This window comes from Arachis hypogaea, chromosome 5 (genome assembly GCF_003086295.3).
Source record: "Arachis hypogaea cultivar Tifrunner chromosome 5, arahy.Tifrunner.gnm2.J5K5, whole genome shotgun sequence".
Classification (NCBI taxonomy): domain Eukaryota; kingdom Viridiplantae; phylum Streptophyta; class Magnoliopsida; order Fabales; family Fabaceae; genus Arachis; species Arachis hypogaea.
Genome location: NC_092040.1, coordinates 92,920,430 through 92,935,920, shown reverse-complemented (window position 1 = coordinate 92,935,920; position 15,491 = coordinate 92,920,430). Strand labels below are relative to the sequence as shown.

The 15,491-nt window shown below is 29.8% G+C and overlaps 1 protein-coding gene and 4 non-coding genes across 5 annotated transcripts; 1 reads left to right on the top strand and 4 right to left on the bottom strand.

Annotated features, from left to right (window-relative positions):
* The first annotated feature begins 7,724 nt into the window (after positions 1 to 7,724).
* Positions 7,725 to 13,439, top strand: LOC112801967 (cinnamoyl-CoA reductase-like SNL6). Its single transcript, XM_025844934.3, has 5 exons — positions 7,725 to 8,252; positions 10,596 to 10,768; positions 11,740 to 11,940; positions 12,024 to 12,177; positions 12,945 to 13,439. The coding sequence occupies exons 1-5, from the start codon at positions 7,991 to 7,993 to the stop codon at positions 13,241 to 13,243; spliced, it is 1,089 nt and encodes a 362-aa protein (XP_025700719.1). The 5' UTR covers positions 7,725 to 7,990; the 3' UTR covers positions 13,244 to 13,439.
* Positions 13,440 to 14,060: 621 nt separating this feature from the next.
* LOC112804817 (small nucleolar RNA SNORD25) lies at positions 14,061 to 14,144 on the bottom strand. Its single transcript, XR_003203437.1, has one exon. It is a non-coding gene; the product is annotated as a small nucleolar RNA SNORD25 (small nucleolar RNA).
* A 319-nt stretch (positions 14,145 to 14,463) lies between these two features.
* On the bottom strand, positions 14,464 to 14,551 carry LOC112804829 (small nucleolar RNA SNORD24). The gene has a single exon (XR_003203449.1). It is a non-coding gene; the product is annotated as a small nucleolar RNA SNORD24 (small nucleolar RNA).
* Positions 14,552 to 14,611: 60 nt separating this feature from the next.
* LOC112804639 (small nucleolar RNA R12) lies at positions 14,612 to 14,688 on the bottom strand. The gene has a single exon (XR_003203252.1). It is a non-coding gene; the product is annotated as a small nucleolar RNA R12 (small nucleolar RNA).
* A 260-nt stretch (positions 14,689 to 14,948) lies between these two features.
* On the bottom strand, positions 14,949 to 15,050 carry LOC112804644 (small nucleolar RNA snoR1). Its single transcript, XR_003203257.1, has one exon. It is a non-coding gene; the product is annotated as a small nucleolar RNA snoR1 (small nucleolar RNA).
* Positions 15,051 to 15,491: the final 441 nt, after the last annotated feature.

Below are 15,491 nucleotides of genomic sequence, written 5' to 3'. Positions count from 1 at the left end.
AAAAAGGACTGCAGATGCTGTTGGATTCTGACCTCCCTGCACTCGAAGCGGATTTTCTGGAGCTACAGAAGCCCAATTGGCGCGCTCTCAACGGCGTTGGAAAGTAGACATCCTGGGCTTTCCAGCAATATATGATAGTCCATACTTTGCCCAAGATTTGATGGCCCAAACCGGCGTTCAAAGTCACCTTCAAGATTTCCAGCGTTAAACGCCGGAACTGGCACCCAAATGGGAGTTAAACGCCCAAACTGGCACTAAAGCTGGCGTTTAACTCCAAGAAGAGTCTCTACACGAAAATGCTTCATTGCTCAGCCCAAGCACACACCAAGTGGGCCCGGAAGTGGATTTTTATGTCATTTACTCATCTCTGTAAACCTTAGGCTACTAGTTTTCTATAAGTAGGACCTTTTACTATTGTATTTTCATCTTTGGACATCTAGTTCTTAGATCAAATCTTGGTTCTTCTGGTTCCCTCTCTGGGGGCCGAAGCCAATGATCACTCTTGTTCTTATGTATTTTCAACGGTGGAGTTTCTACACACCATAGATTAAGGTGTGGAGCTCTGCTGTACCTCGAGTATTAATGCAATTACTATTGTTCTTCCATTCAATTCCGCTTGTTCTTGTTCTAAGATATCACTTGTTCTTCAACTTGATGAATGTGATGATCCGTGACACTCATCATCATTCTCACCTATGAACGTGTGACTGACAACCACCTCCGTTCTACCTTCGATTGGGTGAATATCTCTTGGATTCCTGATTGCACGATGCATGGTTGATCGCCTGACAACCGAGTGCTCAACTGACAACCGAGCCAACCATTCTGTGAGATCAGAGTCTTCGTGGTATAGGCTAGAACTGATGGCGGCATTCAAGAGAATCCAGAAGGTCTAACCTTGTCTGTGGTATTCTGAGTAGGATTCAATGATTGAATGACTGTGACGTGCTTCAAACTTCTAGCAGGCGGGGCGTTAGTGACAGACGCAAAAGAATCGCTGGATTCTATTCCGGCCTGACCAAGAACTGACAGATGATTAGCCATGCTATGACAGAGCATAGGAACATTTTCACTGAGAGGATGGGAGGTGGCCACTGACAACGGTGAAACCCTACATAAGCTTGCTATGGAAAGGAGTAAGAAGGATTGGATGAAGACAGTAGGAAAGCAGAGAGACGGAAGGGAAGGCATCTTCATGCGCTTATCTGAAGTTCCTACCAATGAACTACATAAGTATCTCTATCTTTATCTTTATGTTTTTATGCGTTCATCACCATATCCATTTGAGTTTGCCTGACTAAGATTTACAAGATGACCATAGCTTGCTTCATACCAACAATCTCTGTGGGATCGACCCTTACTCGCGTAAGGTTTATTACTTGGACGACCCAGTGCACTTGCTAGTTAGTTGTGTGAAGTTGTGTAATGCCATGGTATTGAACACCAAGTTTTTGGGGTTCATGACTGGGGATTATGAGAGTTGTGAAAAGTATTGTTCACAATTTCGCGCACCACCCCTATAATGAGATGAAGAACTTTTCAGCCCAACTCCTCTTCCAATTGCTAGCTTACCTCGGGCTCCTTTTCTTTGGGCCTTATTAACTAACATCCAAAGCCCAAACAAATTTGATTGCTTACTCATCACCTCCCCATCAGTTCCTGGAGACTTCGCTTGATTATCAATCATGAGTACATTATTTTTGGAACTAACATTCGGATTTTTCAAAGTCAATACCGTAGGATCAACACATTCCAAATTTAAACCTAATCCCTACAACCTCATCACTGTTGCTGACGACTGTTGAGCACATTCATTTGACTTTTCACCTTCCGGACATGCTTTCGATTTGTGGCCATAGCAGCCGCAACCAAAACAAATCAAGTGTAGGCCTTCATATTCAATTCTGAATTCTCTCCCAACACTTTGATGGCTGGAACAAGCTTCTGCCTTAGGTCTATCTCCATGCATAGATGTGTGAACTTTTCTCTAGAATGGATCGAAGTAGTCTGATCAATCTTGAGCACGGTCCCGATCTTCCCTCCAGCTCTCCATAAAAAAGACTGGGTATAAAGCTCCACTAAAATCTTTGGAATCCTTACCCATACGCAATTCGTTGAAAATCATACGCACTTGGATTGAAAAGTGAACGTCATCTTTGTACCAGCAAATAGTGGTCAAAAACTTGCCCAAGTCCCTCAAATAGAGCATGCCGATAGTCTTCTTCATCAAGAAAGCGGACAAAAAAAATCTCTAGTTAAAATGACACCTTTTTTAGCCCGTACCCTTTGCACTTAAGAATCATAGCACGAAAACTTAAGCTTTTATCAAGCATCTTGATAACCAGCAAAAATTTTCATGACCTACACTAAGAGTCATATTCTTCTAACGATACCTCCACAATTGGTTTTGGATTAAAGGGAGCCACCTCTTTATTTTCACTTTCTCTCACCTTGTCTAGAGTATAGTCTTCTACTACTAAGTGAACGATCTTCTCCCCTGCACTTCCTAACATCAAACTGTCCTTATAGAAACTATTCTTTGTTATCACCTCTTGTGATTCTACTATTATAGGATTAAACTGACCTTTCAAATCCATCTTTACATTCTCTTCCTCTATGAAGATTTTCTTTTTAGCATCCAGTAGAATCCAATCACCATTAGGTTTTGCTTTTTGACACTTCGAAGAACAAGATCCTTCTCCTGTAAAAATGGACATTGTTTACAGTCATTAAAAATAATTATATTACTAAAGTATGTTTTAGCTGTTAGAAAATTATTTAATTTTCTAACTTATTTGTGGGTAATACATATATCAATTATAATCACAAATGATGCTATTTCAAATTAAATGACTTATATAATGATGATCTCATTTATTGTTAATAAATGCTAATTGAATAAGTCATTATTACTTTTGATTTGGAATTAAATGAGAATAAAACCAGATATTATCTTTTGTTCCTTAGATAATTATCTTTTTGGATTTTAGATATATTATCTTTGGGCTTTAGATACTATTTTATTTGGCCTTTAGCGTTTAATGGGTGCCATGCTCAAATATAAATAGACCTTCAGGGTTTCGGTCCCCAATATACCAAAGCCGCCTTTGTTGCTCTTTCCCCATCAAAAGAGTTGCAGTTCAGCCACCTAGGAATAAAGAAAGCTTTGGTTGAGGAAGATCGAAAGAACCACAAGATCCAAATTCTTCCATCAATTTTTGACTCTTAAGAATTCAGGTACGCTTCCGCATTATAATATTTTGGTGATTCAATATGGATGATCTGAGTTATTGAAATTAATTTATTCCAACATTAGTTGCCATTATTAATTGTAAAAATAATTTGTATATTTAATATTCTTCACAATAAAAAAATGATAAAAAAATAAAGATATTTTTGTCAATTACTAGTTATAAATACAAAAAAAAAAACACACACACAACTGATAATATTTTATTGACATATATTTTTTACCCTTAATAATGACCAAATATCTATATGTAGTGTATTAAAAAATAAATAAAATCGTCTGTTGTTGTTGTTTGAAAAATCTTATAGCTAGTACGTAACATGGGATTAGTTTTAATGAAGAGTGAACTTCTTCAACAAATTAAAAGAAACCTATATTACCTAATATACACAATTGTTCTAGACATGGTTGACAAGAAACAGATTTAGTAGGTAATAATAATAATAATAATAACGAATGACATGCAAGTAAAGGAATCATTGAACATACACAGACAACAATTTATACACTTTGAAACCGATGCAAGAGGACGATCTATCTTCTACACTTTGAATAATGCCAGTTCAACAAACACACTGAAAAAAAAAAAAAAAAAAGAAAAGAAGGTTAGCACCACTTATTTATTACTGTTTATTTGTAATAAAAGCAGCCATTACATATTAATTTTTTTATTTAAGAATAGCCATTTGTCTTAGATTAATTACCAACTCATTTTTGCTTTATTAATCTCTGTAATGTTTAATTTTTTTCGTCAAAATCCCAATCCAATTCCTATTTAAAAGGAAAAAATTTATCGACTCAGTTTATAATAAAGTTTGTTTGATAAAATTATAAAGACTTTATACTAAAATTTATAAAATCATAAAGTTTTTTAATACTAAATAAATTTAGGAGTTGTTTAAAAAAAATAAGAAAAACAGTATTATAGTGGGCTGCCATTCGGTGGGATAAGATGGGTTAGCCATTTGCCGCCCCTAAAAAAAATCACCAAAATTTAGTAAAAATTTTCACTATTCATCTAATTTTATTATTCGTTAAAAAAATGGGGATTAAGTACCATTTTAGTATCTAAGGTATATGTAAAAAAAATTTTTTATTCTTAATCTCTTTTGGTATACAAAATCGACCCTAAGTTTTAACTTAATTTTAAAATAATATTTTTTACCGAAATTTTAATTTTCATCACTAAATTATTTCTAACTAAAAAAATTATAAAATAAAATAAAATAAAATAAAAACGGATTAAATGGGGAATGGATCACGCTGGAGGAGGGAACAAGAAAGGGAAAGGGAACGTGGCTTTAGGGTTTCACGCGAAGGAAGAAGGGAGGCCGCCGTCGCCGTCGTACTGGCTTCGTCATCGCCGTTGAACCGCGTTGTCATCGCTGTTTTGAGCTACTCTGTTATTGCTAGATCCGCCATCATTGACCGCGAAGAGAGAGAGGAGAGAGAGAAGGATGCGTGAGCTGAAGGTAGAGGAAGAGTGTCACCGCCATCACGCCAGCTGCCACCGCTGCCGTCTGTTGAACCTAATGCCATCGCTAAAGCTCCTCTACTGCTTCGCGTCCTCCACTGCCGCCGGTGCTTCTGGTCCTTGCCGCCGCTTTGCATCCTCGCCCTACTCCTCGCCGCTGGTCCTCTCCAGGGTTCTGTTTCTGATTCGTTCTGCTTCTGCTTCTAATTTGATCTTTTGCTTCTGATTCTAATTCTAATTTTATTGTTCTTGTGCTTCTGATTTTGATTTCATTATTCTTGTACTTCTGATTTGGATTCTGTTTCTTTGATCTTATTGCATGTTCATGAGCGGCTGTTTCTGCGTTTGTTTCTGCGGGAGAGCTCCTTTGAGGGGCCAGAGGAAGAAGAGGAGGAACGACGTCTGTTTTTGTTTTTGTTTCTGCGTTTGTTTTTTCTTCTATTTTCTAGAATAGGAAGAGGTATCGTTAGCTCTCTGCTTTTATTTGTGCGTTTGTTTTTGCTTCTGTTTTTGCTTCTGATTAAGAAGAGATGTTGTGATGAAGAAGAAGAAAAAGAAGAAGAGAGGGGTATTTTAATTTGAAGGACGATTTTAGAATTATGTTAAATTTTAGAAACAATTTTATAAGTTAAAAAAATGGTTGAAAACGAAAAAAATTTTCAGCCTATATCTTAGAACCAAAATCTATTGTACTTAACCCTTAAAAAAATTATATATATATATATATATATATATATATATATATATATATATATATATATATATATATATATTTCACTTAATGTTAACCAAAATTTATCAGTTTATTTAATCAGTTGTCTGAAATTTTTTCCCTTTAAATAAGACAAATAGATTTATAAAAATAGGTTAAAACAGCACTCAATTCTAAAATGAATCGCTGTAATGCGAGACTAATTAATTAGTTTAAAGAAAACACATGAAATTATGTGAGGAATATCAACTATCATTTTGGAATACCCTTCATTGGTTATATTTTAATTGTGTTTACATTTATATGAATAGATGATTATGCAAGCTTGAGTGGCTATCGTAAAGAGTGAAAAAGAAATCTATTGAATGATTAAAAAGAAAAAGAAGCTGGTGCAACAAAAGAAAAGGGAAGGCGATCACATGGCGGATATAAAGGCAAAATTTAATACAAAAAAAAGGAAGGACAAAAAGATCATGTGTATATATTTGTGTTTTTTCATGTGTATTTTGCCTTTCCTTTGATTAGCCATTGAAATAAATCTGGATTTAGTTAAAGAATGATCTAATAAGGAAGTTGGTTCATAAGAATTATAAAAAAAAAAAATTGGTTGTTACAATGCATTAAATTCTTTTATTTGATTTAATTTATATTTTCTATTCAAATATTCCACTTTTAATACTTTTAATAAGTATTTCTAAAACACTTGTTACCTAAATCACATAAATATTTCTTATAAAATGCATTAAATTGCGTCTCACTCAAATTCACATTTTTATTGCAGTGATTATTATGGATAATTGTGTGATTATCATAAAGCCATTTGTTCCAAAAATTTTAAATTAATCAATAAAATGAAGTATATGAATGATTAATATTTAACGCGTCCTTTTATATAAGAGTTTTGTTTTGGTTAATGTATGTAAATTACTATAGGTCCTCTTTCTCTCTCTCTCTCTCTCTATATGTGTTTTTTTCTCGTGTGTTAAAACTTTTTGTTGTTGAAATCAACAAAAATTAAATTCTAAATTTTTGAATATAAAAATTTTGATACTTTATCATATAATGATATGTACAGACATTTACTGGAAGGATTTTTCAAACATCAAAATCTCACAATTCAACATTCTTTTATTCTTTCTTTCTTCTATGCCTAAATTTTAGTAAAAGAAACGGAACCAATTTAATAAAATTTATCCTTTAATTTACCCAAATTCACCCTTCAGTCAATGTGTACCAAAAAATTACATTGCTTTTACTGTTGAAAATTTCAACACTAAATCTGCCCGTAATATCCAACTCTAAATTCAACAAAAATTTTAACGGTATCATTTGGAAAGACAAACATATTAGTTAGTATTTCTAAATGATATACAAATTTTGTACATAAGCATTAAATTTGTCATTTTTGTTATTCAAATAATGTGGAATCTATAAATTTATTTATTTTCTAAAATTTAGTTCTAATACACTAATATTATAAAAAAATTTATACGATTACTCAATTAAATTTATATATTTAGATGATTATTTAAGTGGTAAATTTAAAATTAGTAATTTTTACTAGTGTATATAACAATGTGGAATTGATTATTTGTGTAAAATTTTTTGAAAAAGTCTAGTTGCAGTAACTTTTGTATTTTGTGGCCAGCACTTAACTATAAAAAAAGTGAGTGATTTTTTACCATTAGATATGTAATCTCACACCAATAAAAATATTATTAATGGCCAATTGATGGTTACAAAAATTACTGACTCCTAGCACTCCTCAAATTTTTTTATATTGATAATAAATTAAAATTAATATCTTTATTTTTTATATGAGATATAGGAACCAACAAAAAAGTATTGGCACATTACTTAGAGATGCACTACAAGAAACAATGTTTAGATGCAATTGAATAAAGAAATATGACTTTATTCGAAAGGGGATTAATCTAATAATCCACTCAAAATACTAATATAGGGAGGCTCATGTCCTTGGTTACGTATTAATAAAAAAAATGAGAGTCCATAAAAAAAATATTTTTTTGCTACTTTTAGGATTTGAACTTAAAAGAGTTTTTAGTTGAGTTATATAAAACATACTATTTCAACTAATTTTATTTTTATTATTTTTATATACATTTAATAAATAATAAATTAAATAAATTAATAAGTTTTATCGTTTCCCTTTGTAGTTTATGAGATCTGGCATCCTATAAGGCTATAACACAAACACGCCAAGCTGGACTTTTGAGTTTTGACTGTGAAAACATAAATAAATATATTTTTAATTTATGAATTATTGTGAAATATAATAATGGATCTTTTACTACTCGAACACATGACATAAGACATACTTGACTAGTTAGCCTCCACACTTTGACTCTTTCTTTTTTCTCTTATATATATTCTCATCCCTCATTACAACCATTTTGCCTTCTCACAAACACATACCTAATAACCCTACTCTCTCTATATTTGCTTAAGAGTTCATAATTTAGGTTTTATTTCCATCATCATATAATCTCCCTAGCCATATTTATTTATTATTTTTTATTCAAATTTTATTATAATGGGTGTGGTGCGGTCGTGGGAGAGTAGGCAGGCGGAGCTAGAATCCTTCTGTCGAAGACTGGTGGCCGATACGGCCACCATTCATCGGCGAAAGGACCTAGAGCCGCAGCCGAAAAACAACCTCTTTGGGGATTATGAAGAAGAAGAAGAGAGGAATACCCTAGTTTGTGTGACAAGTGGTGTTTCTTATTTGGGACTTGCTTTGGTCAACAAGCTTTTGCAAAAAGGTTACTCAGTGAGAATCACTATTGAAAACCCAGGTATTCTTTCTTCTTTAATTTCTCTTACCTACTATTGTTTTCTTCTCTTTGGGTTGGTTGAAATAATCCTGGTTTTAATGAGGGTTTGTTGTTAGCTTTGTCATTTATATAGATTTTTTTTCACTCTTAAGTTGTTTAATTAATCTATGCCTTAATATTATTATTTTAAAAATTATATGAACAACTCAACGTGTATAATATATAAATATTTTTTAGCTGTGTATTTTTATTGGTCGTCATGTGATAGGTTGACTATGTTATTGTAAGATATAATTTTTTATTTCTAAAAAAAAGGTGTATACTCTTTAGAAACTTGTTTTTGCTTCTGTTTTCAGTTTGAATAATTATTATGTTTCTTTTCTTCGGTGAATTATCCGGAAAAAATGTATGTAATGCTTTTTTTTCAAATAATAATTTATTCAAAATTAAATATATAACGTAATATTTGTTACCTCAAAGTAGTTAAAATTTTTATATGTATAATATTAGGATAATAATAATAATATTGTAGTAGGTACCAACTATATATAAGTATTTGAGATTGGATATTCATAAAGTTGTTGAGCATTATAATTAGCTGGGTAGGTATGAGAAGAGAAACGTGGAACTTATTCAGCTGTACAACGATTTCATGGAACTAAGAATTTATTAGAACTCTATATCCAAAAGCTTGAGAGTTTAATACTTGGTGAATTTTAAAATTAATTTAAATTTTTGAGACGAGTAATTTTATGACTTGAGATATTTATTATTTTTACTACTCGAATGATTATTTTAGATAGTACGAGTAATATTTATTTTATAACTCAATAGCTTATTATACATATTATACACTTAGATCATTGATTCTCTTACAGTACTCTTAGTTGAATCATAGAATATATTTTAAGAAAGAGAATGATGATTAAATTAAATTTATAATAGAAACAATGTGCTAAAAACTTTAGCTGATTAAATGGCAAAAAAAAAACGGAGAATAATTTGAGTGTACGGCAAAACATGTGAGCTTTTAGAGCCGTCCATTGTGAGCTTTTATTTAAGTTTGTTTGTTTTCATGATTGAAGCCAACTTGATGGCCATACTTATTTTATGATCAATTTATTATAATATTATATATACGATTGAAAAAATTTTAAATATTGTTGTGATACTGATTTTAATAATTAATTTTAATTAATATATTTTATATTTTTATAAAAATTTAATTTTGATATATTATAAAATAATTTTGTACATACATTCAATTATATAATATTATATTAATAAAAATAACTATATTACTGCATGAATAATCATTTAAAAAACGAATATAATTGTACGATTATAAAAAATTTAATATCAAAATTAAACTTTTTTTTATAATTAAAATCAACAAATAAAACTATTAAAATATCGATATTTTTAAAGTACTTTAAATTCTTGAGGCAAATGTATATTAAATTTATCAAATTTTATCTGCTAGAACAATACAATTACCTGGAAAGTGCCATATATATCATTCATATTATTGAAGATATAAAACTATTTTAATTGTACTATGAAAATTGTCTAGTGTACAATTTTGAATGTGGACTGCGTCTCCTCCACGGCATATATTTTATTTATTGATTGATGCAACGAAACTTTATTAGAATTTTATTTTGCTTGTATTATGTTTGGTTTATTTGAAACATATAATATAATAATATATATTTATGCTATTAGTTTTTTTTATCACCGGCTTAATTAAGTATTCTTCTTTTTTGTTTCATTTAATTAAAGGGGGCTTAATTTAATTAATTTAGGTATTTTATGACTATCTCTCTAATCTATATGCTCCTCATCAATTATTGCTCACTAGAATCAAAGGCTCACATGTGGCCACAAGCCCACAACTACTCTCTTTCTTTTGAATTATTTCAATATAGTTAAAATTAAAGTTATTTTTTATTATTTGACAATATTCAAAAAATAAAAAATGTGATAAAATTGAAAAAGTATTATTAAATAATAAAGAATATAATATTAATATTAGTTACACCTTTTTTTAATATTATTAAAATTTTATAATCACTATAGTCAATAATTCAATACAAAAATATTTGATAACATAAAAAATTAGTTAAAAATAATTAAAATTTATCTTATTTAATATTTATTAATTCTAATATTTGTTAATTTATGTTATAATTAATAAATGTTAAATAAAATAAATTTAAATTGTTTTTTTATCTCTCTGACATTATGGAATTTAAAAATCACACGACCATATAATTCACCATTTCATATTTTTCAAATATTATCATTATCATATTTTTTGAATAATAATCTGAAGGGAAAATTTGATTGAATTGTGGAATGCAGAGGACATAGAAAAAGTGAGGGAAATGAAGGAAAGTAGAGGAGGAAATGGAAAATTGGAAGTAGTAATGGGAAAGTTAAGTGATGTTGATAGCTTATTAAATGCATTTGAAGGTTGCCATGGCGTTTTTCACACCTCTGCTTTTACCGATCCTGCTGGTCTCTCTGGCTACACTGTCAGTCTTCTACTCTTTTCTCTTTTCTTTTCTATGATAATTTACCATTTTTATTGTAAAATGTTTATACTTTCATAATTCTAACTATAAAAAATATAAATTAATTTAATAAAATTATTTAAAATATACAATGTGTTAAGTAATTTTATCGAATTAATTTAATTTTAAAAGTTACCAAATTAATTTTTATTTTTTAATTTAAAAATATTTTACGAAAATATCTAATCATATATTGTTTTAAATTAATTATTAAAAATTTATTTAAATTTATAATATAATTAAATAGTTATATAAAAAATTTTGTAATATAAATATATCAAAATTATTTTTTTATAAATAAAATAATTAGTATTTATACTTTTTATTATTAGAATTAATAATTTACTCATTAATTATTTTTTCCTTTAACTAGTTAAACACACTATATATATTGGGAAAATGTTTTGTGCCACCTAAATAATTTCTTGTACTCCAGTAAATTAGCTAAAACTTTATTTTATTAATAAATAGATTGAATTCAAGTTAAATTAGTTAAAGCTGTATAAACTTGTTACTGTTTTCACCCTAATAAAACAACTAATAAGCAAGCTTAATTTTTAGAAATATATGTCATTCTCTAATAAATTCGACTTGTTTATTTACATCATCTAACTTTTGGCTTCCCTTAGGGAATATTAATTTTTTTTTTTTTTAAATTACATGTCTTTTGTAGTTTTGTTTATTATTACATTTACTTTCAATTTTTTATTACCCGCACTACCTCTCATTGTTTATACAAGTTAACTTTATAATTAAGGGTGTATTCCATAATTATTGATTCTTAATACCACCTTAACTAATAGCTTCAATATGAAATATTGCTAATTAAGCAAATTAAAAGGCAATTAGTTTTTATGTATAAAGCAGAAACTATCTTGTTCACATTTCTATCATGCAGCTTCTAATGAATTGATTGTGTCTCATGTAAATAGAAATCAATGGCTGAGATTGAAGCGAGGGTGAGTGAGAATGTGATGGAAGCATGTGCAAGAACAACAACTATTAAAAGATGTGTCTTCACATCATCACTCTTAGCTTGTGTGTGGCAACAACAAAATCCAGACTCACAAGATTCTTCAATTACTATTAACCATACCTCATGGACAAATGAATCACTGTGCAAAGAAAAGAAGGTATACTACTAATTTCACTTAATTAATTATTATGAAATTAATTAGTGGATATTAATTAATTTATTTATTATTATATATGGCAGTTATGGTATGCATTGGGAAAAGTGAGAGCTGAGAAGGCTGCATGGAGAATAGCAAATGAAAGGGGTTTGAAGCTCACTACCATATGTCCAGCACTCATCACAGGCCCTGATTTTTGTCGCAGTAATCCAACATCTACTATTGCATATCTTAAAGGTACACACTTCAATTTCTAACCAAACTTTCTTCTCCAATTTTTTTTTTTTTTTTGGTTACATTTGATATTGGTGTAAGCTAATTTACAAAATGTTTAAAGCCTATCGAAGAAAATTGCATAAATGATTATACTTTTAACATATTATTTCACATCCATCTTCTTTTTGAGTTTGTATAAATATTTTTTAGAGAAATTCAAGTAGACTAGTAATTTTTAATATTTTTTTATTATTATTTGACTACCACAAATATTAAATTATTTTTAACAAATAAATTTTACTAATTTATGTATGCAAAACTCTAATAAATATAGGTATATACTTATGTGCAATAAGTCAAAATTGATAATATTTATTGGTCATATAACATTGCCTTTTATTATAGGTTTTTTCTTTCCTTTAGTTTGTATTGAACTGAATTTTTTTTGTCAACAATGATCGAATTCTAGCCTTTTAGATCATAAAATTTTTTATATTATATATCATAAAACTACATATTTCAAAAATTTAATCGAATAAAAAAATATATATGAATAATCATATTTTTAGTAGATATTTTCTAATTTCAATAAATTGTTATGTTTAATATTACATTATATAAAATATAAGAGTATTGAGTGTCATATAATAATTATTTAAATCCCATATGATATATCATCTAATCTCAAAGATTGTTAACTATATTCTTCGGATACCTTAATTAGTAGTCACTCTAGAACATTCTATTCCCTATATTCTAAGAATTCTAAAACATATATGAAAATGCAGGTGCCCAAGAAATGTATTGTCATGGTTTGATAGCAACAGTTGACGTAACAAAATTGGCTGAAGCTCATGCAAGTGTGTTCAAGGCAATGAATAGCACTGCTTCTGGCAGATACATTTGTTTTGATAAATTAATTGATAACCAAACTGAGGCAGAAATTTTGGCCAAAGAAATTGGGATGCCTAAACATAAGATTTGTGGGGATTGTTCCTCATTGCATAGATTTATGAAAATCTCAAATGACAAGTTAAACAGACTCATGTCAGGTCCAATTAGGTGTTACAATCAACATTATTGTTAAGAATGGAATCATGCTTACTATCTATGATATGCTATGTTTTAAATTTTAATCATAGCTTATGTTTATGGCTTAAGAGATTAGAAGAGGGGAAAAAATAGATGAGCCATGTTTTCTAGTTTTTTTTTTTAGTAATTAATGCGTTAATACCTGTATTCATTTATATCTTTTTTATGTAATAATATGTAATCCTATTCAATTTTGTGCCAATAATAATTGTTAGCTAGCTAGGCATGAGGACTTATATAGTTTCAAATAATTGAATTTAGCTATAATCTTAGAGATGCAATTTTGGAGAAGAATTTACCTCATCAACATTTTGTTTTTCGTTGACAATAGGATAAAACAAAATCCAGTGACGAAGAAGAGTACATATGGAGGAAAGTATCCACTTTTTTTTGTATAAAAAATTTTACACATTCTTTATATAATTAACCACATTTATGTATTATATGATATGTTAAATAATAAATTAAATTCTTTATTTAATAATATAACAATACATTATTAGTTATTCACTTATTTGTATAAAATCTTTTAAAAATATTATGAAATCACTTCTTTCCTTCTTTCCTTTTTCTTAGTTCATATGTTCCCGACCTCCAATTCCACTCAAACAAAATAAACTCTAGGATTCTTCATTTGAAGTTGAGCAAGTTTGGTTTTAAAACAGTAATTTTTGGACTGCCACTGCCACAACAAAATTCTCTCCCACACCTCTCAATAATAATAATTTATCTAAAATAAGTAATAAAAGACATTTTTATTTTCTCAAACTACTTATTTGATACTAAGGAAAATGCACATTTAAGTATAGGAGTATAACTCAGTCCCTTAGATGTTCATTAATGTTTGCGATCATTTCCGCAAATCATTACAGGTCTGTAGCCTCATCACCGTTATACTCTATGAATATAATTGGCTCTATCCCAATTAGTAAAACACAACATACACTACAACATATCATAGCCATTGAAAAACCTACTACTACATTATTTATTTTATTGGATTTAATTTGCAATATTTGCATATCTAGTTGATCCAGAGTACCCAAAAACAATGTGACAATATAATTGGGGGAAATAAGTACTGAAAGCAACACAATCAATATTGCTTCAAGGGAACGAGTTCAATGGGAATCGAAAAGTTCCACATTGACCAGATGATGAAGCTTCTCAATCTAAAACTATAAATCATGTATGCAAAATTCAATAATTTGAGGCGGCCTCAGAGATCTTGGTGGTTAATAATTCATCAAATAGGGTGTTTCCCCCTATCAAGAGTAGCAAATATTTTCTAACATCACAGGCACCCTCACATACAACAAAAAAAATTGAAAAAAAAAATTAAATTGAAGAACATGATAATTGATGTTGTCAGAAGTAGCTGGTTGTGATCTCATGTATAAAATCAATGGGAATCCGTCTGATTTTTATCATCACCCAACATCAAAAACCCTAGATCCAGATAATCAAAACAAAATAAATAAATAAAATGTATCAACCTTGTCACCGAAGACCCTAAGCAATGAAGGATATTCGGAGCTAAAGGCAGATTACAAGCACATATTAATCTGAATAAATGCGTGTATAACATAAAGTTTTTAATATAGCCTAACGATAGATTCCATGGCCTAGCATATACGTGACCAAAGAATTGCAAATTAGGCTCAATCAAATCAAATCACAGAATGAATCGAAAAAAGGAGGACTCAGAGTGTTGCTATCTGTGCTCAAAGAAAAAAGAGTCTTTCGACTCAAATTTCTCATACAAGAGGTGTCAGAAATTCAAAGCAATGTTCATCTTCGTCCCCTCTTTTAAGAATCACGGTTGCGTTGTCTTATATAAAAGAAGAGAGAAAGAGTGAAATAAGGGGTTGAGGCTATGGCTGCGATGCCAACAAACTCGGATTAGGGTTTTGGTGGTGGAACGAGTCAAGGGAATGTTTATAAGGGCTTTTTTATTTCTATTTTGGGCTTCCTATTTCTATGGGCTTTTTGGGATCTTGAACGCTGTTAAGTAATATTTTGTGGAGGATTGGGCTAGCTAAGGGTATTTCAACCTTGAGTAGTGCGTTTTGGGTGTTACTTTTCCTGGACTTAGACCCCTCTACGATAACTAAAAACAAAAATTCTCAGCATTTCAATTATCTGGGATATAGGGTTTGAGTTTTTCTATGGAATCAGCCGATCTGATTTTTTTTTTTTTTTGTCGATGAATTAAACAATCTCCACTCACACACACTAAAAGT

Bases quoted from the DNA above. Each gene is read 5' to 3' on its own strand.
- LOC112801967 (XM_025844934.3), top strand. From the start codon at position 7,991: ATGGGTGTGGTGCGGTCGTGGGAGAGTAGGCAGGCGGAGCTAGAATCC. The intron at 10,769-11,739 runs GTCAGTCTTCTA...TCATGTAAATAG, and splicing joins CTGGTCTCTCTGGCTACACT to AAATCAATGGCTGAGATTGA. The intron at 11,941-12,023 runs GTATACTACTAA...TATATATGGCAG, and splicing joins CACTGTGCAAAGAAAAGAAG to TTATGGTATGCATTGGGAAA.